Consider the following 24,063-nt stretch of genomic DNA (forward strand, 5'->3'; position numbering starts at 1 on the left):
AACTCTGAAACCGGGCATGCCGCCTACCGCAATACAGCATCACAACCGTGACGGCAACAGGGTGGCCTGAGGACAGGAGGCAATAAAACAGGGAATGTTCGATAGCCACCCTTACTTTGTCTTCTTCCCAGCCTAACACCAGATCATCACTTGTTCTTACCATCCCTATGAGGCTGTCTTACCTGGCTGTAAAGTTTTAAAACACCAAAGACAAGATAGCATGACAGGTGATTACTTACAAGTACGTCAGAATACGTATTTACGTAGATAAGCACTGGAAGGGAACACAGAATACTAAAGGCAATTGATGTGGTAAGACTGTGGGTAATATTTTTCTTCTTTTTTTAACTCTTACATTTGTGCAACAGATACAAAAGGAGGGAAGATCTGATCAGAACAACAGGCAAGGAGGTGGAAGACTAGATAAGTCTCCCTGAAGAATAAAACATAAATTTCAAACACAACACCCCTCCTATTTGATTTATGGCTCAGATGACTAAGCACAGTATGAAGCAGTAACTCTCATGAGCTCAAAATAAAATACTTTTAGCCCTTTTCTTCTTCCCTCCTCTTCCCCAAAGAACACGCTACTGAAGCTGTTCTTTGGTAGATCTTTCCTGAACAAACCCCTGGTGAAAGAAATGAAAAGTTCTGAAATACATTAGTATATTTTTTTCATTTAGTCAACAAGCATTTGTTGACTATCTAGTCTGTGGAGGAGACAGGAGAATCCAATAAAAATCCACAATAATCCTAGATCAGAGCTGTTGCATTTAAACTACCTTGCCTACTGAAAATAAGAGTGTCAACTCATTCAGTCTCTAGGAACCAGTAATAAAAAATAATGTTCTTAGAGAACAAAATTCTTGAGTAGGGATTATAAATTTCGGTTTTATTACACAGGAAGTAAATGGATTACAACTCATAAATTTGGAAACTTAGTTTCCTTTTGTCTTTTGGAAGGAAGAGATTTACTAGGTTAGGCAGCGGCAACAACGATAAACAGAAATCACTTCAGATTCAGGGGTCATAAATGTTGCTACACGCCAAATGGTTTAGCTGTGGGTTAAAGGTAGACACTTTCCTAGAATATATGTTAGATAGTAAAACTTTTTATCTATACTTTGAAATACGACTGCCTTATTTTAAAACTTTGGAAAAAAACACTTTCAACTATTACAAGGAGAAAGGGCATTTTATAAGCTCAGAGTTAGAACTTCCCCATCCCCCAGGTAATTTAGATTTATCCTAGACACGTAACAACACAGCTCAAAACAAACTTAACAAAAACAGCCAAAACTTCCCTTGTCCCCTTTCCCCTTCACTCTTGTGACCTAACAACTCAAACTGAACAAAATAACGGAAGAAAAAGATCATGAACTAGTCCCAGAATTTTCCATTTCTCCCAAACTTAAAAGTCAACAGTAGCCATAAAAAGTGATAAAGTGAGGAGTTCTATATACAAAGTTAAACTGAATGACAGATGTAAAAAATAAACTGAAAGGTTTAACAATGTTTAAAATAAAATATGCTTATTACACAAAGGACAGACTTAAAATACGTTTACTATCATTTTAGCTTCATCCTTACGAAACAACGATGTTAAAAACAATACTTCGTTAAATTTTTTCCTATGAAACTCCTAACTGCAGTGGACTCCCATTCATTTCCAGTATTCAAATAATGACCTAAGCACAACTTAGATGGAAATAATGTACTCACACTGGCACAACAGTAGACTTCCTAACATTTTATACTCGGAAGAACCATTTTTAAGTAAACCTTTAAGAATTTAAAACACTAATGTTCACGTCTTCAACTCAGTACGTCTGTGGGTTAGTTTGCTTTTTGGCTTGTTTATTGGATTTGGGGATAGAGAGGTAGGGACTGAAAACAAAATACATTATTTCCAGGGCGGACTATGTATTATACAGGTCAATTTTCGAATTCCAGGTTTCCTCTTTTCAGCAATGCCTTCATCTTATTAACACAAGTGGCCTCCCGTATGTTTCTATCAAGACCATTTATAACACATTCAACAGAGAGAAATGATTAATTTCCCACAAGTTCAGTTGGAGTGGGGGTAGGGGTAAGGGTGGAGGGTGGGCACGATATAGAGCTAAGAGTAGCACTGGCCCATGGTGTGAGAGTTAAGTTTCTTGTCTTATTGACACTTCCTCTCAATGCCACCTCCCCGAATACAGTATGATCTCATTCATAATTTGGATTTTTAAATCAGAAAGTTATTACGGTCAATCCAAAAATAACCCAAAGATCTTGCTAAAATTATATCAATAAGCAGCTTTTTATTGAAGGACTAAAAGAATTAAATAGAAGGCACAGTAGCACTGTAAAGCTTTTTCATTTTTCAGATCATAATAATCTTTTTGTATGTATATGTGGAACCCAGACTTTTTTTTGTTGTTAAAAATGTCTGCTGAACAATCAGAAAATCCTTATTTGTCATCTTTCCCTTTAGTTTTTCGGTATACCATCTCTCGAAAACTGGCCAGAATCTTGTTTTCTCTCTTTCGCCTCTCTTCTTGGTTAAAGGACGCCAGGGCTCTCTTCTCATCAGCACTATAGATCTGGTTCTCTTTCCGCAGTCGCACGGCCTCCATTCGGCGATGCCTGGAGATAATTTTATTTTTGGCTTAATTTCTCAGTAATTATTCTTATAGTACTTCCCCACTAATCCTGTCTTAATACAGAGAGGCCTAGTTAAAAAACTGACCGACAGAAATTGTTTTGGTCATGGGTCGGATATTCAAAAGATCATTCATTTTATCTGCCGATGTGTCCTTTGATTCATTTGTAGTATTCAAATAATGATCTGATGCTCTGTCAACATCACAAAGGTTATCAACTTCAAATACTAAGGGCGTAAAAACAACCAAGACTAGCAAACTATTAAACTTCCTATGTGATATGTGGAATTTACCTTTGGGGAACTGACAGTAAGACAGAAGAAAGATTTAACTTGTCATCGATCAGGTGGAACTTCCTCAGGGTTCTAATTTATCACACAATCAAAAGAACCAGGTCTAATACTACAATAGAATTTGAGGAATTTCGCGAGTGGATTTAATAACTTCCTTAGAATCCAGTAGCAGCTCAAAGAAAAGAAGGGATTTAGCACAAGGGCCAAATAAGGAACATGGGGGGCCGGGGCTGAGGGAAACTATTGTATCGTCTTCAAAAGGTCTCCTTGTTTAGAGAGAAAACTTCAAGAAACTCTTTTATGTATATGTAAACCAACCCTACACAATCGGTTTGTGATCAGGCTTGAGCTATGTCTAGAAAAGTAGAGAAAACTGAGTAAGGAAAAGGGGAGAACCATTTCAGGTTAGTGTGAAGGTGGGGGAGCAGCAGGATGGAAAGACAAGGAGATGACAATGTATTCAAGGTCGCTCAGGGTACGGTGAGTTTATTTGGAACACAAAGTGCTATGTGAACAATGCTATAAAACATCTATGTACCCGTCTCCTAGTACGTGGGAAAGATGTTCTCTTGGGTATCTAGGAATAGAGTTGTCAGGTCATAAAGTATATGAATGTTCAACTTCCCAAGATGATAGGAGACTTTTCCAAAGTGGTGGTACCAATTTATATTACCACTAGCGATATTTAAGAGATCCTGTAGATCCACATCTTCTCCAGTGCTTGGTATTGTTAGAACTTTGAACTTTCGTCTATCAAATAGATGTAAAATGGTATTTCGGTATGTTCTTGATGTCTGTTTCCAATGATAACGAACATCTTTTTATGTATGTGTAAGCCATATATTTTTCTTCTTCTAACAAATGCTTGTTTGTGTCATTTTCCCATTTTTCTTTTGGGTTGTTTATAGGTATTTAAATAGTGTCAATACTATCAGTTCTAAGATCTTGTCCCAGCTTGAAACTTGTCTTTTTCCTTAAGTGGTGTCTTTTGATGAACAAAAGTTGTTACTTTTAACCTAGGCAAATTTATCACTATTTTATTTTATGTTTAAGAAGCACTTTCCCACCCCAAGATCTGTTAGATATATCTACTCCTATTTTATACTAAGTGTTAAGTTGTTTTGACATTTAAGTCCTTTATCTAGCTGCACTTTTTTTAAAGTTTATTTATTTATTTTTGAGAGAGAGAGAGAGACATAGGGAGGGAGGGTAAGAGAGAACCCCAAGCATGCTCCATGCTGTCAGCACAAAGCTGACACGGGACTACATCCCGCAAACTGTGAGATCACGACCTGAGCTGAAAGCAAGAGTCGGACGCTCAGCAAACTGAGCCACCCAGGCGCCCCTGCACTGATTTTTAAATATGGTGATGCAGGGTTCTACTTTCATCTTTTTCCAAATGGATAACCATTTTTCTCCTGCTCCATTTACTGACAGTTCTTTCTTTCCCCAATGATTTGACACACCATCTCTTTCATATAACTTAAGTTCCACACATGTATGGCTCTGCCTCTGGGCTCTGTATTTTATTCCACTGAACAATTCATTTGTTCCCCTGTGCTTTCTAAAGTTCTGTAAATTTCTTAAGTCCTCATATCTGGGATGGCACATCTTATCTTCCTGTTCTGCTTCTTCAAAGGTGACTGGGCTATTCTCAGCCCTCTAGTCTAACTTATAAAACATTAAGTTTCACATAAAACTCTGTTGTGATTTTGACTAGAACTGTACTGAATCTACAGATCAGTTTGGGAAGAACTGACAACTTTATATAATGCTTTCCTCTTTAATGTCTCTTAATAATGTCTTATAGTTTTCTCTATAGATGTCTTAGACATCTTTTGTTAACATTTATTCCTAAATCCTTAATGTTCTCTGATACTATTATAATGTTGGTTTCTTTTTATTTAATTACATTCTCTAATTGTTTCCTGGTACATAGGAATGCAATTCATTTTTATGTATTAACCTTACATTGAACCATTTATTAAACCCTCCTATTATTTAGAATCATCTGGATTCTTAAGGATTTTCTATGGAAAAAAAGTCGTATCATTCACAAAAAATGACAGTTATATCCTCCTTTCCAATGCTTATGACTCATTTCTTTCTGTCTTACTGTGCTAGTCCTCAGAATTCCAAGATTCTGGAGTAGCTTCAGGTGTTCTGCAAATATTTGCCTCCAACTTTATTTTAAAATATTTAACTATTTTTAAAAGTTTATAAAGTTTTTAAAAATCCGAAATTCAGGTTGATCTTGGTACTGATGCCCTGTTAGTTCACTCGAATCATTCTTCTTCGTACTTTGCTTTTTCTTCCATGATTTTATTTTCATTTCCCTATGCTGAACCTGATGTCTGTCATAATCGTTTTCTGCTCTTCATTCTCAGAGTCCACAGAGAATTAGAGACTCCACATCCTCTGACTCTACAGAGAACTAGAGGCAAACTCAGAAAACAGGAAACACTGTCTCACGAAAATGATTTCCTCCTACCAGAATGCCACATTCTTCATGGAGCAGTGTTAAGTGACTGAATTAACTATATCCTCTAGAAAACAAAACTATCTGTACCAAAATACAGACTAGGAAAGGACACTGGAAAGACTGATTCTTTGAAGTTGGAGAGATAGCTGATTTTGAGGCTGAGTTGCACACATAGTTGCAACTTTAGACAACCATGTTTATACCAATAAACCAGTAAAACCAGTATTATATAAACCAAATAAAACAAGTATTAAACCAAAATGGTTTATGTAAACCAAATAAAACCAGTATTAAACCAAAATGTATACTCTACTTTTCATTAGGAATGATCACTTAATGAAAATCAATTACCAAAATACAATTATGATAGTGAGAAAGGAAAAGATCTAATCATGGAAACTGACCTCGATGCCAATAACTTACCTGCTACCACTCATTACATAACCCGAGCATTCAAATGATGCAATTTCTTCACTTGTCAAGCCAATTTCACCTCTTCTTGGGATACGTTTCCCAGCTTTTACGTATTCAGCCATAGCTGCACCCTCACCAGGCAACAGTGCATGGCCATAGCTACAAAGTGATTCAGAATTCAGAAAAGTTCATTATAAAAAACTCATCATCTAAAGAGAGCACAAAAACATCTCTCAGAAAACAGCACAAGAAAACAGTTGCTGGGCAGCAGCAGGCTGGGAAGCCCAATGTGAATTACTTTAATTAGTGAACTTTGCACTCTGACCTACATAACTAACCCAGAAATAAAGACATGCTTTGGAAGAACAAAAGAACTGAAATGAGTGAGTACAGATTCATGGTTTACAATTATGGATCAATTTATGTCTATAAGCACTGCCTTTACAGCTTCTGCCCCCAGCTAATTCCTTTCCCCTTCTTTCCCTTTAAAGAAAAAAAAAGAGAAATATCTCAAATTAACATACTTTTTAGGCTTATAACCAGTAATAATGCTATCCAGTAACTATTATCTATTAACTTTTATTTGAGGGGACTTTAAAAACTACCATCCCGGAGAGAGCCAAAGCATAAGAGACTCTTAAAAACTGAGAACAAACTGAGGGTTGATGGGGGGTGGGAGGGAGGGGAGGGTGGGTGATGGGTATTGAAGAGGGCATCTTTTGGGATGAGCACTGGGTGTTGTATGCAAAGCAGTTTGACAATAAATTTGGTATATTAAAAAAATAATAATTAAACTCAAAGCTTAGAATACAAAAATAATTTCTGTTCTTGTGGAATTTACATCCCAACAAGGACATAACTGCAATACAAGGTAGAACACATAAAACAACACACAAAAGAAACAGAAAATACTTTGAGGACGAAAGGGTTAAAGAAGGGTAGGAATCATATCTACTTGTGGAGGGAAGGTACTGGGAATCAGCACATGATCCCTCCTTTTGAAAGGGGTTTTAAAAGATGGTAAGGATTTTGACAGGAAGAAATTGGAAGTAGTAAAGAAACTAGGGCTGGGAAAAAAAGGGAAGGCATGTTGGGGGAAGCACAAGGTAAACAAGGCATGATGTGGAAAAGTGCACAGCAAATGCAGGAAGTTTTAGTTCCGCTCACTTGGAACCTGGGGTGTAAATAAAGGAGTAGAGGGTGATAGGGTTGGAAAGGTAAGTTAGGGCCATACTTTGATGAAGGGACTTTAGTTATTTTAAATACACACTTACTTCAAAGGTTTATCATCCTGAGAGGCAAGTGTTTTTGGAGCCTCTGGGCCAATTAAGTCTGAGGGTTCTTCAGGCTCTGCAGGAAAGATGTTCAGAAACAGATTCACATTTTGACTAATCAGTTAATTTAATGTGTTTTTTGTTTTTTGTTTTTTTTGGAGAGAGAGAGAACGTATGCGTGCATGAGCAGGGAAGGGGTAGAAAGACAGGGAGAGCATCTTAATCATGTCGGGCATGGAGCAGCCCAACACAGGGCTCGATCTCACGACCGACTGACATGGGGTTCGATCTCACAAATGTGAGATCACGACTGAGCCATCCAGGCACCCCATGTTAATTTAATGTTTTTTATCTGTTCTGAGTCAAAGTCTACCAGAAGAACCTACTTGATCGATCCTTCCAGGGATTCTCCAGAAACTCTTCTTGGGAATCTTTAGAGCTTGAATCACTGGAATCTTTTCTATTCTTCTTAGACTTCTTTTTCTTGTATTTCTTCCTGTAATGATTATAATTTTATACAAATACAATTAATAGCCCCACATTAAAGGGAATCTCATTTTTTAAGGCAATGAAAGACTGATGAAAATATTTAAATTTTCAGCTCATTAAAATTTTTAGAGAATTTTAATTAAAAAATCTTAACTTATTTAACCAAATCATGTTTCACCATAAAAAAGATCCCTCAAGGGAACAATGAAATACAGTTCTCATGTTGTAGAAAGATAACAAAGCGGTTTAAAAACCAGCTCTTACCAATTTGAGCATCAATAATTTGAAGTGTAATGGATTAAAATACGTCAGATATGTCTGAATCCTTGGGTTCATAATGATACTAAAAAAGTCCAAATCATTATTTTGAAAATTCATAAAACAAAAGAAGTTTTTTAAAAAAGTAATTATCTTGCCTTTACTATACAGACTGTACTTCAGGGCAACCAAATAGTTGATGAGGGTTGATTTCTCTTATAAAATTATTCTACCTAAGAAAGCCAGAATTACACTATCACCACTTTGCAATCCCTAATGAAATAAGGGATCTACGCAATGACCATCCATGGCTATTAATAGGACAAAAAGAGACAATCAGACATTATCTGCCTCCTGATGAAGTATGCACCACCTATGAAGTATGTGTGCCAAAGACTCAAATCTGAACCTTATCAAGTCTCTAGACCTTACTATCAAAATATATGAAATATAGAGGACAGAGAACATGTTACAAAGCACACAATTAAAAATATAATCAGGGGTGTCTGGCTGGCTCAGTCAATGGAGCATGTGACTCGATCTCAGGGTCGTGAGTTTGAGCCCCACACTGGCTATAGAAATTAGTTAAAAATAAAGTCTTTAAAAATAAGAATTTTAAAAAACAGAATCAGGGGCACCTGGGTGGCTCAGTTGGTCAAGTGTCCAACTCTTGATCTCGGCTCAAGTCATGATCTCATGGTTTGTGAGATCAAGCCCCATGTCAGGCTCCATCCAAACTGAGCTTGGAGCCTGCTTGGGATTCTCTTGCTCCCTCCCAGGCTTCTGTTTGTGCTCTCTCTCTCAAAATAAATACTTAAAAGTACAATCAGCAAAACCCATACTACAGGAAACTCTACAGGTAAATGATTTGGTTTTTAAAAAAGTAAACAGAAAGAACAAAAACGGAAGGGGAATCAATTGATTTAAAGAGGTGCAAGAGACATATCGATAATCACAATTTATGGGCATCATGTATTTATTTATTTATTTTCTATTTTTTTATTTTATATTTGAGAGAAAAAGAGAGAGAGAGAGAGAGAGAGAGAGAGAGTGCACGAGCAGGGGAGCAGCAGAGAGACAGAGACAGAATCTGAAGCAGGCTCCAGGCTCTGAGCTGTCAGCACAGAGCCCGACACGGGGCTTACCCCACCAGCTATGAGATCATGACCTGAGCCAAAGGTGGATGCTTAACCGACTGAGCCACCCGGGTGCCCCTATGGGCATTATTTAGACCCAGATATGAATACACTGTAATAAAAATCTGCTGAGAATTGAGGAATTATTGCTAAATTTCTTAGGCATGATAACAGCTCTGTAGTTATGATTTTCTCTATCTTTTAGAGAAACATGCTAGATTATGGACAAAATGACATCTGGGATTGGTTCTGAAATAATGGGGGGTGGGCAGTGGAGATTGCCAAAGAGTTAAGGCTAGGTGATGATTATACAGGGTATCATTATACTATTTTATTTATCATTATTTACTTATAACTTTATGTAATTTTATATATATTTTAACTTTTCCATGATAAAAATTGAAGAGAAAAACTGACGATCTGTGTTTCTTCTTCTTTTCCTTTTTCTTGGCTTTCTTTCCTCTTCTTTTTGTATCTTCATCTGCAAATTAAAGCATATTTTAATTAAAAACAAAAACTTAACTCTAAAACCCTAGTAATTTTGATTAAATATCCTATTGCTGCCCTATTTGCTGTTACAGAGAAATTTATCAATTCAAAAATTTATTGCTACTCATCAAAATATGTGCTAGGCACCAGGGACACAGGAATTAAAGTCATACTAAGCCTTCAGTGATAGAGGTGTTATTATTAACTTCACTGTGTGAGATAATAGTATGGTGATAAGTAGGAAAATGTCATTTTTTAGAGATGTACACAGAAATTTTTAGGGTGGCAGTATGATATTTCTACTTTACTTTGAATATCTCAACAAAAAAGATGATATTTAAAGCAAATGTCAAAATACTAATCCCACGAACCGTGAGATAATGACTTGAGCCGAAGTCAGAAGCTTAACCGACTGAGCCACCCGGGTGTCCCACTAGTTTTTTTTTTTAACGTTTATTTATTTTTTGAGAGAGAAAAAGTGCAAGCAGAGGAGGGGCAGAGAGAGGAGGACAGAGGATCCAAAGCAGGCTCCGTACTGACAGCAGAGAGCCCAATGTGGGGCTCAAACTCACAAACCGCGAGATCATGACCTGAGCCAAAGTCGGACACTCAACCGACTGAGCCTCCCAGATGCCCCAGGCTAGTTCTTTTTAAAGTCAGTTTTATTACAAAAGCACTGCATGCCCGCTGTTGAAGTGAGGAAGGCACGCCGCACGCAGGGAGAGACTGGCATCACAGGCAGATGGACTTCTGTACCAAGTAACAGAAGCGAGAGAAAGAACACGGACTACTGAGGAGACGGAAAGCACGTCTCAGGCTACAGAGGACGCTGCAAGAGTGACAGGGCACGTGTGATTAGACAGGGAGCCAGCAGGGTCCAAACTTCACCCTGAAGGCCACAGAGAGCCACTGAAGGATTGTAAGTAGGGGACAGACACGCTCACACTTGTGCTCTAAGGAAGTTCGCTCTTCCAGCAGTGAGGAAGAAAAGTGACAACGGGGGCCAGGAAACCCAGGTGACATCAGAGGAAAAGACACCTTCATGTCATGTGTCCCCAGAGGTGGCACCCTCTGTCAATCATCAGCCAGGAGAGGGCACAAAAAGGTGGCTTTTTGAGAGGCACCACCCCACAGGGGGTGTCTTCCATAAACCAGCTGCTGGCCCGAAAGGGTCCTTTATGATGTGCCTTTTTATTTATTTTTTTTAAATTTTTTTAATGTTTATTTATTTTTGAGAGACAGAGAGAGAGAGAGAGATGGAGTGTGAGCGGAGGAGGGGCAGAGAGAGAAGGAGACACGGAATCTGAAGCAGGCTCCGGGCTCCGAGCTATTAGCGCAGAGCCCAACGCGGGGCTTGAACTCATGAACCACGAGATCGTGACCTGAGCCGAACTCAGATGCTTAACTGACTGAGCCACTCAGGCGCCCCTATGATGTGCTTTTTTGTTTTTTTTTTTAAATATATATTTTTTAATGTTTATTTATTTTTGAGATAATGCGAGAGACAGAGTGCAAGCAGTGGAGGGGCAGACAGAGGGAGACACAGAATCTAAAGCGGGCTCCAGGCTCTGAGCTGTCAGCCCAGAGCCCGATGCGGGGCTCAAACTCACGAACCGTGAGATCATGACCTGGGCCGAAGTCAGACGCTTAACCGACTGAGCCCCCCAGGCACCCCTATGATGTGCCTTTTTGACAACGGCACCGAGGTGCCCACCGAGCGTGAGAATGACACACAAGGGCCGCTCCTCGGGGCCGACGCGGCCCTATGGCTTGCTCGCTGCCACACGTCTCCCAGCCCAACCTCGCCCCGGTTCTCTGCCACACGCCTTGTGCAGCCACACACAGCCAGTCGGGAGCCACGCTGCTCAGGCTTGAATCCCAGCTGTGCGACCCCGAGTGCCGCGCTTACCAGCTGCTCTGTGCCCCACGTCCCCGGCTCTAGGACACATTCTACAGTTACCGCGCGGGGCAAGCAGCGACAACGAACACCGAGCGCTTGGCAGGGTGCCTGGCACGGAGGCAGTGAGCGTTCCACAACTCTTGGCTGCCGTTATTGCGTTTAAGAACCTTCTTCGGAAATAAATTCTAAGTAGAATGAGTCGTGAAGCCAGGCTTGCAGAGCGATGCCGGCCTTCTTACCACTGGAGTCCGTTTCAGAGTCAGAGTCACTGTCGCTGTCTGAATACTTCTTGCGTTTTCTTTTAGATGATTTTTTCTTTCTCTTTTTCTTGGACCTTTCTTTTGAATGACTAGACTTCCTCTTCTTCTTCTTCTTCTTTTCTTCTATATAAAACACGGACATAAAATTAACTTCTAAATATTATGATTATCAATTTTAATGTATTTGAAATACTGATAAAGAACAAATGATAGGCAATTTGAGTAAAAGCGAAATATATTCAGCTATTTATAAACACTTTTTTCAACTTCTCAATTAAAAAGCTCTGTATTTTAAAAATACCTTCTGAAGTAGAAGCTGAAGTAGTGCTTTTCTTTGGCTCATCATCCTCTACTGGTGTGTGTTCATCAGAGCTGAATTTAAAGAAGACGGTTATAAGAATCAGAAAAGTGATAAAATGAGGAATATAAAAATATGGAATTAAAAATTTTGGGGGTGCCTGGGTGGCTCAGTCCATTAAGCATCTGACTCTTGGTTTCGGTTCAGGTCATGATCTCACAGTTCATGAGTTTGAGTCCGCATCGGGCTCTGTGCTAACAACAGGGAGCCTGTTTGAGATTCTCTCTCTCTCCCTCTCTGCCCCTATCCTGCTCACTCTCTATCTCTCTCTCTGTCAAAATAAGAGATAAAAAAAATTTTTCAGTGATGACACTGATTGTCCAAGAACCATTAAAAGCAAACACTGAAATAACTTGGTAAGGGTATAGTTTGAGGGTCTATCACATTCAAAATAATATAATAATCACTTACATTTGCATAATGCTTTAGAGTTTACAAAACACTATTCAAACTGAAAGCAATATGTACAATTTATATTTTCAGAAGAAATCACAGGGCAAATGTATGGAACCATAAGGAAAGATGGAAAAAACTAGAGACAGGAAGGCTAAAGGAAAACTTCATGATTTTAATCTCAGTGCATAAAGGACATATGGTAGAACAGCAACCGTTCTGTCTCCCCAGAGCAATTAGAACCTAACACACTACAAGATACAGAGATTTAATTCTATTGTAGATAATTCTGAAAATGAATATATTAAAATTCTATAATAGTTTAGAAGAGAAGTTTTCATAGCATATAATCTTTTTAAAAAAGTTTTATTTGGGGCGCCTGGGTGGCTTAGTCAGTTAAGCGTCCGAGTTCAGCTCAGGTCATGATCTCACACTCCATGAGTTTGAGCTCCGCATCAGGCTCTGTGCTGACAGCTCAGAGCCTGGAGCCTGCTTCGGATTCTGTGTCTCCCTCTCTCTCTGCTCCTCCCTTGCTCATGCTCTGTCTCTCTCTGTCTCAAAAATAAACAAAAAACATTAAAAAAAATTTTTTTAAAGTTTATTTATTTTGAGAGAGTGACAGACATATAGAGAGCATGAGAGCATGGGAGGGACAGAGAGAGAGAGAGAGAGAGAGAGAGAGAGAGAGAGAGGATCCCAAGCAGGCTCCACACTGTCAGTGCAGAGCCTGACTTGGGGCTCAATCCCACGAACTGTGAGATCATGACCTGAGCCAAACTCAAGAGTCATATGCTTAACCAAATGAGCTACCCAGGTGCCCCTATCATATAATCTTTTAATCTGAAGATCACATCTGGAATAATTTAGGTATTGCCTGGAAAATTATTTTTAGGGTTCTTTCCAACTCATTCTTTCAGTTCAGATTCTTTGAACATTTTCCAAGGTATCTATAAGAACAAGTTTCAGATAATAATGCTATCACTGTCACAGAATACAAGTTTACCTGTCAAGCACATTGTTTCAACTCAAAGTAGACACAGATAGAGGAGAGGGAAGAAGAACCTCATGAACAGCACCAAAGGGGACAAAAATAAGGAAAAAAATAATTAGGCCTTCAGATATTGTATTTTTTAATTTTAATTTTATTTTTGAGAGAGAGAGAGAGTACACACATGCAAGCAGGGGAGGGGCAGAGAGAGGGGAACAGAGGATCTGAAGTGGACTCTGCGCTGACAGCAGCGAGCCCAACAAGGGGGTTGAACTCACGAACTGTGAGATCATGATCTGAGCCAAAGTCAGACACTCAACCAACGGAGCCACCTAGGTGCTCCCAGGTACTATTTAATACAAGAAAACTAACTAGGGGCACCTGGCTGGCTCGGCTGGTTGAACATGAGAGTTTTGATCTCGCCATTGTAAGTTTGAGCCCCATGCTGGGTGTAAACATTTCTTTTTTCTTTTCTTTTTTTAATTTTTTAAACACTTATTCATTTTTGAGAGACACAGAGACAAAGCGTGAGTGGGGGAGGGGCAGAGTGAGAGGGAGAAACAGAATCTGAAACAGGCTCCAGGCTCTGAGCTGTCAGCACAGAGCCTGACGTGGGGCTTGAACTCATGAACCACGAGATCATGACCTGAGCCGAAGTCAGATGCTTAACCGACTGAGCCACCCAGGTGCCCCTGGGTGTATACATTTCTTAAAAATAAAATATTGGGGGGAGGCTAGGTGGCTTAGTCAGTTAAGCGTCTGAATTTGGCTTGGGTCATGATCACACGGTTCACGAGTTCAAGCCCTACATCGGGCTGTCTGCTGTCAGCATAGAGCCTGCTTTGTTGGATCCTCTGTCCCCTCTCTCTCTGTCCCTCTTCCTCCTCAAAAATAAACATTAAACAAAAACCTTGGGGGGCACTTGGGTAGCTTAGTCAGTTGGGTGTCTGATTCTTGATCTCGGCTCAGGTCACAATCTCACGATTTATGGGTCTGAGCCCTACATCAGGTTCCTTGCTGGTAGCGTGGAGTCTGCTTGGGTTTCTGTATCTCCCTCTCTCTGCCCCTCTCCTGCTCTTTCTCTCTCTCTATCAAAATAAATAAACTTCATTTTTTTAAAGTTTATTTACTTGTTTGAGAGAGATAGACACAGCATAAGCGGGGAGGGGCAGAAGGGGGAGAGAGAGAATCTCAAGCAGACTCTGTGCTGTCAGTGCAGAGCCTGATGCGGGGCTTGAACTCATGAACCATGAGATCATGACTTGAGCTGAAACCCAGAGTCTGACACTTCACCGACTGAGCTACCCAGGCGCCCCACGCCTATTGATACCAGCTCAGGTCCTGATTTCACAGTTGTGAGATCAAGCCCCCTGTCAGGCTCTGCACTGGCAGCACGGAGCCTGCTTGGGATTCTCTCTCTCTCTCTCTCTCTCTCTCTCTCTTTCTCTCTCTCTCTCTCTGCCACCCCTCAAAATAAACAAACATTAAAAAAAAAAAAAAAGAGGGATGCCTGGGTGGCTCAGTTGGTTAAGTGTCCAACTCTTGATTTTGGCTCAGGCCATGATCTCATGGTTTGTGGGTTCAAGCCCTGCATCAGGCTCTGTGCTGAGGGCATGGAGCCTGCTTGGGATTTTCTCTCTCTGCCCCTCTGCCCCCCTCTCTCTCAAAATAAATAAACATTAAAAAATGTTAATACATTAAAAAAAAGAAAAGATGAATCCAAAGAGACTTACACCAAGACACGTTATAGTCAGTGTCAACAGTTCGAGATAAAGAGAGAATCTTAAAAGTAGCAAAAGGAAAACAACCAGTTATATACCAAAGAACCATAAGAACCGTAAGCCCATAAGCTGGTTTCAGTAGAAACTTTATAGATCAGAAGAGAATGGCATGATATATTCAAAGTGCTGAAAGGAAAAAAACTTACAGCCAAGATTACTCTACTCAGCAAGGTTCTTGCTCAGAAGTGAAGGAAAAATAAGGAGTTTCCCAGACAAGCAAAAGCTAAAGGAGTTCATCAATACCAAACCAGCCTTACAAGAAATGTTAATGGGACTTCTTTAAGTAGAACAGAAAATCATAACTAGAAGTAAGAACATTATGAAAGGAAAAATCTCATTGGTAAAGGTAAACATATATTAAAGGTAGTGGATCAACCACCTATATAGCTAGTATGAAGGTTAAAAGACAAAAGTAGTAAAATCAGCTAGACCTACAATAATTAGTCAATGGAAACAAAATAATGAGATGTAAAATATGATATCAAAACATAAAAATTTGCGGGGGGGATGTAGTTCTTTTAGAATGCATTTGAACTTAAGTGGGCATCAACTTAAAATAGATTACTATATACCTAAGACATTATATATGAACCTCATGGTAACCACCGACCAAATACCTAAAACAGATACACAACCAATGAAAGAATACAAACATAACACTAAGGAAAGTCACCAAATCTCAAGGGAAGAGATCAAGAGAAAAAGAAAGGAAGAGAGCAAGAGAAGAAAGGAACAGAGAAGAGCTACAAAAATAATCAGGAAAAAGTCAACAAAATGGCAATAAGTCCATACCTATCAATAATTACATTAAATGTAAATTTATTAAATGCTCCAATTAAAACACATAGGGTGGCTGAATAGATTTAAAAAAACAGGAGATGCTGCCTACAAGAGACTCACTTCAGAGACATACAGACTGAAAGTAGAGGGATGGAAAAAGATATTCCACACAAATGGCAACAACAACAAGCTGGGGTAGCAATAGTTGTATCAGACAAAATAGACTGGAAAACAAATTCTATAAAAAGAGACAAAGAAGGACATTACATAATGATAAAGGGATCGATCCGACAAGAAGACATAAAACTTGTAAATATCCATGCACCCAACATAGAAGCACCCAAATACATAAACCAAGTATTAATGGACGTGAAGGGAGAGACTGACAGTAACAGAATAATAGCAGGGGACCTTGACACCCCGCTTACATCACTGGATAAATCATTCAGACAGAAAATCAATAAGGAAACAGTGGCCTTGAATAACACATTAGACTACATGGACTTAACATATATATATAGAATATCCTATCCAAAAACAGCAGAAAACGGATTCTTTTCAAGTGCACATGGAACAGTCTCCAGGACTGATCCCATGTTAGGCCACAAGACAAATCTTGATAATTTTAAAAAGACTGAAATCATATCAAGCATCTTTTCGGACCACAACAGTATGAAATTAGAAATCAATTATAAGAAGAAAGCTGGAGGGGTACCAGGGTGGCTCCGTCGGTGAAATGTCCGACTTCAGCTCAGATCATGATCTTGCAGTTCATGAGTTTGAGCCCCACATCGGGCAATCTGTTGTCAGCGCAGAGCCTGTTTCAGATCCTCTGTTCCCCTCTGTCTGCCCCTCCCCTTGCTTGCGCACTCTCTCTCTCTCTCTCAAAAATAAATACACTTAAAAAAAAAAAGGCTGGAAATACACAAACACATAAAGGCAAAACAACTTGGAATTAGACAACCAATGGATCAATGAAGAAATCAAAGAGGAAATTAAAAATGGAAACTCAACAGTACAAAACCTATGGGATGCAGCAAAAGGAGTTCTAAGAGAGAAGGTTATAGTGATACAGGCCCAACTCAAGAACCAAGAAAAATATCAAATAAACAATCTAATCTTACACCTAAAGGAACTAGAAAAAGAACAAAGCCCAAGGTTAGTAGAAGGAAGGAAATAATAAAGGTCAGTCGGTTAAACATCCGACCCTTGATTTTGGCTCAGGTCATGATCTCATGATTCAGGATATTGAGCCCTGTCACAGAGCCTACTTGGGATTCTCTCTCTCTGCCTCTCCCCCAAGTGAAAGCACACACGTATGTGCACATGCTCTCTCTCTCTCTCAAAATAAATAAATAAGCATTTTTAAAAAAAAGATCAGAGTAAAAATAAATGAAACACAGACCCCCCCCCCCCAAAAAAAAAACAATAGAAAATACCACTGAAACTAAGAGTTGGTTCTTTGAAAAGATAAAATTGATAAAACCTTTAGCCAGACTCAGGATGAAGAAAAGGGAGTGCCCATATAAATAAAATAAGAAATGAAAGAGGGTAAGTTACAACCAATACTACAGAAATACAAAAATAATCATGACATTACTAAGAACAATTACATGCCAACAAATGGAACAAACTAGAAGAAACAGATAAATTTCTAGAAATGTAACAATTGTCCAAATGAGGAAGATTACAATACAGACTGATTACTACTAATGAAATTGAATCATTAATAAAAAAACTTTCAACAAAAGAAACTCCAGGACCAAATGGCTTCACAGGTAAATTCTACCAGGTATTTAATGAGATAATACCTATCCTTCTTAATTCTAAAAAACTGAAGAACAAACTCACTCACTCACTGACTTACTACAAGGCCAGCATTACCTGATACCAAAGCCAAAGACACCACAGACAAAAAAAATTAGAAGCCAATATCACTGATGCATGTATATATAGATGCAAAAGTCTGCAACAAAATATTAGGAAACCAAACTTTATACTACATTAAAAAGATCATACACCACACTCAAGTAGGAATTATTCCAGAATTGCGAGGATAATTCAATATCCAGAAATCAATGTGGATATACCACATTAACAAAATAAAGGATAAAAATCATATGATCATTTCAATAGATGCTGAAACACCATCTGACAAAATTCAACATCCAAATAAGATACAAACTCTCAGCAAAGTGGATATAGAGAAAATATACCTCAAATTAAGAAAGGCCAGATACGACAAACCCACAGCTAACATCATACTCGACAGTGAAAAAGCTGAAAGCTTCACCCTAAGATCAAGAGCAAGACAAGGATGCCTACTCTCACCACTTTTATTCAACATAATACTGGAAGTCCTAGCCAGAAGACAAGAAAAAGAAATAAAAGGCATCCAAACTGGTAAAGAAGTAAAACTGTCACTATTTGCAAAAGACATATTATATACAGAAAACTCTAAAGACTCCACCATCCATGTTGTTTGTCAATTGTACCTCAAAAAAAATTTCTTTGTGGGCACTTGGCTGGCTCAGTGGGTTAAGTATCCAATTCTTGATTTTGGCTCAGGTCCTGGACTCACAGTTAAAGGAGTTTGAGCCCCATGGTGGGCTCTGCACTGACAGCACAGAGTCTGCTTGGGATTCTCTCTCTCTCTCTCTCTCTCTCTCTCTCTCTCTCTCTCTCTCTCTGCCCCCCCCCCCCAATAAATAAACATTAAAAAAAATCCCTTTTAGGGCACCTGGGTGACTCAGTAAGTTTAGTGTACAACTCTTGATTTCGGCTCAGGTCATGAGCTCCTGGTTGGTGAGTTCGAGCCCCACATCAGGCTCTGCGCAGCCAGTGCAGAGCCTGCTTGGGGTTCTTTCTCTCCCTCTCTCTGCCCATCCGCTGCTCACTCTCTCTCTAAAAAAATAAATAAATACACTGAGGGAGAAGCAGGGGGACCGGGATTTTCTTCATCCTTCAAACACAGCTGTATTGAGGCCAGATCACTTGGCACACCCAGGAAATCAATCTGTGGAGTGGCAGAAGGCTCTCCACGGGTGGAGAGAGACAGCTTGGCAGGATCAAGGTGCGTGTATGTGAATTGGGGGAGACGAAATGGCACAGGCATGGAGGGGAGGGAACCCCTTCTGTGGAGAGACAAAGGGGAGAGAAAGAGAGAGGGGCTGTGAAACCTCTCCGGACCATGGACTCGGGAATGAGAAATACGGCGAGTGCCAGTTTCTATTTTGCAAACAGGCTTAGGAGCTGAAACTCAGAGGTTTCAAAAGTGCCCGACTTTTTCCAGAGTGAAGCCGGAGCCGTGTACACGCACCTGGAGGGGAAGGAGCCGGCCCCGAAGCGCTGTAGCCATCCCAGGGACGCACCGGGAGAGAACAGTCCCCTTCCTCGAGTACCGTGAGAAGAGGGTTTATTGCCTCCCTGAGAGCAAAAGACCCGGCAGGCGCCAGCCAAAGGCCTTTTACTGGCAGGGCTGAGTGGCACTACACCAGAACGGGGACCGTGCGGCGCGGGATTCTTCAAGACATCGGGTTTTGAATCGCAGCCGAGCGCCTAGGAGGAGCGGGAGACTGTGGAGCAGGACAAGCTGACCGCCCGCGCTGCTCTGTGAGGGCTGCCTGAACAGCGTGGTTCGAGACGCCGGGTCTGGGGAGGAGAGACTGGGGTGTCACCATTTTTCTCCCCAACACCAACACGCTGGGGCTTCAGGGAGCAGCACAACGGCCCCCAGGGGAGGCGAGACCCGCTTACACCAAACCCCACCCCTCTGTGTCTGGTGACTGCTTATCTACTGGGGGAACACTGACACTGGGTGAACCAGAGGGCCTCTCTTCCAGGCCATCATAGCCACTGGTCCCAGGCACCAACAAGACGACTGTTTTTTTGTTTGTTTTTGTCTGTTTGTTCTTTTCTTCTCTTTTTTTCCTTCTATCCTCTCCTTTTTTTTCTTTTGGAATCAGGCTCATAGTTTCTGATTTGTTTTTGGTCAATTCTTATTTTACACACACACACACACACACACACACACACACACACACACACACATTTTTTGTTTTGTTTGTTTAATCCGGCATTTTCACTCTATTCTTTCTACACCTTTTCTATCTCTTCTTTAGTTTCCTTTCTCTTTCTCAGGATTTAGCCTTATAGTTTTTTTCCTGTGCTTGTTTTTTTTCCCTTTTCATTCTTTTTTTTGAATGGGATCAGGCTTCCCCCCCTTTCCTTTTTTTTCAGGGTTGCTTCAATGAACAAATGAAAACACACCTGGTGGAAGGTCCAAACATTCCACCACTACAAGCAAGGAGGAGCTTTGCAGAGGACTGACCAGTGGGACAGAGCAGCGAAATACACAACAGAGTGCACACAACACACTCCATAACACTTCGTGAAATGCCAGGCCCTGGACAGTGTATAACCCCCTTTTTAATATAGTAGTTCTTGCACATAACGAGCTATTAAAAACATGCAAAAGACAGAAACTTAGCCAAAATGGCAAAACAGAAGAATCCTCCTCAAAAGAAAATTCAGGAAGAAATCACAGATAGAGAATTGTCCAAAACATATATAAAAAATACATGTGAACAAGAATTTAGAATCACAGTCTTAAGACTATAGCTGGGCTTGAAAAAACACAGACGACAGCAGAGAATCTCTTGCTGCAGAGATCAAAGACCTAACAAATAGTTACAATGAATTAAGAAATGCTATACATGAGTTGCAAAAGAAGCCAGATACAGTGACATGGAGGATGGAAGGAGTAGAGGAGAATATAGGTGAAAAAGAAGATAAAATTACAGAAAATGATGAAGCTAAAAAAAGAGGGAAAGGAAATTACTAGATCATGAAGGGGAGAATTAGAGAGCTAAATGATTCCATAAAACAAAACAGTATCCTTATCATAGGAGTTCCAGAAGAAAAAGAGTGAGAGAAAGGGGCAGAAGGTTTATTGAACAAATTACAACTGAGAACTTCCCTAATCTGGGGAAGGGAACAGGCATCCAAGTCCAAGACGCACAGAGAACTCCCTTCAAAATCAACAAAAACAGGTAAACACCATGACGTATCATAGACAATCTGGCAAAATACAAAGTTAGAGAATTCTGAAAGCAGTTAGGGACAAACAGGCCTTAACCTACAAGGGTAGACACATAAGGGTAGTAGCCGACCTGTCCATGGAGATTTGGCAGGTCGTAAGGGAGTTGCAGGAAATATTCAATGTGATGAACAGGAAAAATATGTGCCAAGAATCCTTCATCCAGCAAGGCTGTCATTCAGAAGAGAAGGACAGATAAACAACAAAGCAGAAAAGAGTATCCAACTGGAAAAAGACAGTCTCTTCAGTAAATGGTGCCGGGAGAACTGGACAGCAACATGCAGAAGAATGAAACTGGACCACTTTTCTTACACCATACACCAAAATAAATTCAAAACGGATGAAAGACCTAAATGTGAGACAGGAAACCATCAAAATCCTACAGGAGAAAACAGGCAGCACCTCTTTGACCTCAGCCACAGCAACTTCTTACTTGACATGTCACAGAAGGCAAGGGAAATAAAAGCAAAAATGAAATACTGGGACCACATCAAGATAAAAAACTTCTGCTCGGCAAAGGACAATCAACTAAACTAAAAGGCAATCTGATGGAATAGGAGAAGATATTTGCAAATGACATATTGGATAAAGGGTAGTATCTAAAATCTATAAAGAACTTATCAAACTCAACACCCGAAAAATAAATAATCCAGTGAAGAAACGGGCAGAAGACATGAACAGACATTTTTCCAAAGAAGACATCCAGATGGCAAACAGACAAATGAAAAGATGCTCAACATCACTCATCATCAGGGAAATACAAATCAAAACCACAGGGAGATATCACCTCACACCTGTCAGAATGGCTAAAAGTAACAACTCAGGAAACAACAGATGCTGGTGAGGATGTGATGAAAGGGGAACCCTCTTGCACTGCTGGTGGGAATGCAGACTGGTGTGCAGCCACTTTCAAAAACAGTGTGGAGGTTCTTTAAAAAATTACAAATAGAGGGGGGCCTGCGTGGCTCAGCAGGTTAAGCATCCGACTTCAGCTCAGGTCATGATCTCATGATTCGTGGGTTCAAGCCCCACGTCGGGCTCTATGCTGACAGCTCAGAGCCTGGAGCCTGCTTCAGATTCTGTGTCTCCCTCTCTCTCTGTCCGCCCCACCCCCTCACACTCTGTCTCTCTGTCTCTCAAAAATAAATGTTCAAAAGATTTTTTTAATTATAAATAGAACTACCCTACAACCCAGCAATAGCACTACTAGGAATTTATCTAATGGACACAGGAGTGCTGAATCGAAGGGGCACTTGCACCCCAATGTTTATAGCAGCACTTTCAACAGTAGCCAAATTATGGAAAGAGCCCAAATGTCCCATCAACTGATGAATGGATTAAGATGTGGTATTTATATAATGGACTACTACTTAGCAATGGAAAAGAATGAAATCTTGCCATTTGCAACAACATGGATGGAACTAGAAGGTATTATGTTACACGAAATAAGTCAGTTAGAAAGACAGATATCACATGATTTCACTCATAAGTGGAATTTGAGAAGCTTAACAGATAATCATAGGGGAAGGGAAAGAAAAGTAAGATAAAAACAGAGAGGGAGGAAAATCATAAGAGGCGCTTAAATGAAGAGAATAAACTGAGGGTTGATGGGGTGGGGTAAATGGGTGATGGGCATTGAGGAGGGCACTTGTTGGGATGAGCACTGGGTGTCACATGTAAGTGATGAATCACTGGGTTCTACTCCTGAAACCAAGACTACACAGTATGCTAACTAACTTGAAAATAAATAAATAAATACACAAATAGATAAAAAAAAAATTTTTTAAAGCCCTTTGTAAGGCTAACATGTGACATGCAATCTGCTGTTAGGCTGAGAAAAAATAATTCAAAATAATATAAACACATTTGTTTTAATACTGAGCCCTTCTGTGAATAGGAACTTAGCACCCCCACGAATTACAATTTAAAAAGAACAATTAATAAGTTAAGATCCACTAACAACATATTTTAATCATTAGGTAGGTTCAATGTTTTTAAATGTTAAGGGGTAGAATAGCATAAATCACAAGATGAAAAATGTGAGCTATACTTCAAGTTCTTCACTTAACAAAAATTTTTACAATAGTCTCTGGATTTAAACAAATGTTACAGTTTAAAAGTATATTTTCAAGTCACTTACTCTGGTTCTGGATTCTTTGGAGAAAGTCCCCATACTTCAGGAGCTCCCAATTCTCCAATCCTCTCTCTCTCACTTAATCTCCTAGAAGATACAGGCATACAAATTATTAACTCCATGGCCAAACTGTCTCCTAAATCGATAATCAATTCAAAGGGGTCCAGTTAAGTTCTATTTTCCCTTTACGTTTTAAAATTTAAATTAATAAATTAAGTGTAAACTCAACATTTATGATCTCATGTTCTCGACAGTACTATTAAATGGTACAGACTATAGAGAGCCTGAGAGTCCAGGCCAGACAGCCTAAAAGACTGTCAAGTGCATCTGTTCTACCTCATGTATGACACAGCTCCTAACTGCTCATTTCATCTTCTGCAATAGTGGCACAAACAGTTTTCTATTTGGAAATAACTTCTTTGTTTATACACATTTATGAGAGTAAAGAGCAGTCTCTACTTTTGATTTAATCAAACCCATGTTCAGAAACTCAGGAATTAATAAAGAAAATAAAAATGAAGCATTAGAAGTAGAAAATAAAGAGAGCTCTGAAAGTGAAAGAAAAGTTTTATTTGACTAAAACTGTCCTCAATGCGATACGGGGTTTGTTTTCTCTATTTTCCCTTTAGTTCCTTTTTGGAAAAGGGATATATCCTCCATCTACTCTTGGAGGACATGAAAAAAATTTTTATGTTGTGGTTCCTTTTAGTTTTGCTCATAAACAAACAAACCCAAAAAACTAAGGCTCAATTCCTCAAAGTTTAGCTGCTTGTGACTCCATTTGTTAAAAAAGACAAAAAACAAACTTTTACAAAATAAATTGATTTGATTGCTTGAATATATTAGTTTTTACATCTTTATTCAGGGGAAAAGGTATTATAATCATGC

The 24,063-nt window shown here is 39.6% G+C and overlaps 1 protein-coding gene across 2 annotated transcripts in view; it reads right to left on the reverse strand.

Annotated features, from left to right (window-relative positions):
- LOC102970748 (NFKB activating protein) overlaps positions 1–24,063 on the reverse strand; it is a 32,464-nt gene that overhangs the window by 5,762 nt on the left and 2,639 nt on the right. Inside the window, exons 2-9 of one of the 2 annotated variants that reach the window (XM_042975316.1) lie at positions 23,182–23,262; positions 11,945–12,015; positions 11,623–11,766; positions 9,412–9,475; positions 7,498–7,607; positions 7,112–7,187; positions 5,847–5,996; positions 2,493–2,631 (exon numbers count right to left, since the gene is read on the reverse strand). In XM_042975316.1, coding sequence (XP_042831250.1) covers positions 2,493–2,631; positions 5,847–5,996; positions 7,112–7,187; positions 7,498–7,607; positions 9,412–9,475; positions 11,623–11,766; positions 11,945–12,015; positions 23,182–23,262 — 835 coding nt within the window. Of the gene's footprint in view, positions 1–2,286; positions 2,632–5,846; positions 5,997–7,111; positions 7,188–7,497; positions 7,608–9,411; positions 9,476–11,622; positions 11,767–11,944; positions 12,016–23,181; positions 23,263–24,063 lie in introns of those variants that run through there. The other variant, XM_042975317.1, reaches the window with a different exon arrangement.

Source organism: Panthera tigris, chromosome X, assembly GCF_018350195.1.
Source record: "Panthera tigris isolate Pti1 chromosome X, P.tigris_Pti1_mat1.1, whole genome shotgun sequence".
Lineage (NCBI taxonomy): Eukaryota > Metazoa > Chordata > Mammalia > Carnivora > Felidae > Panthera > Panthera tigris.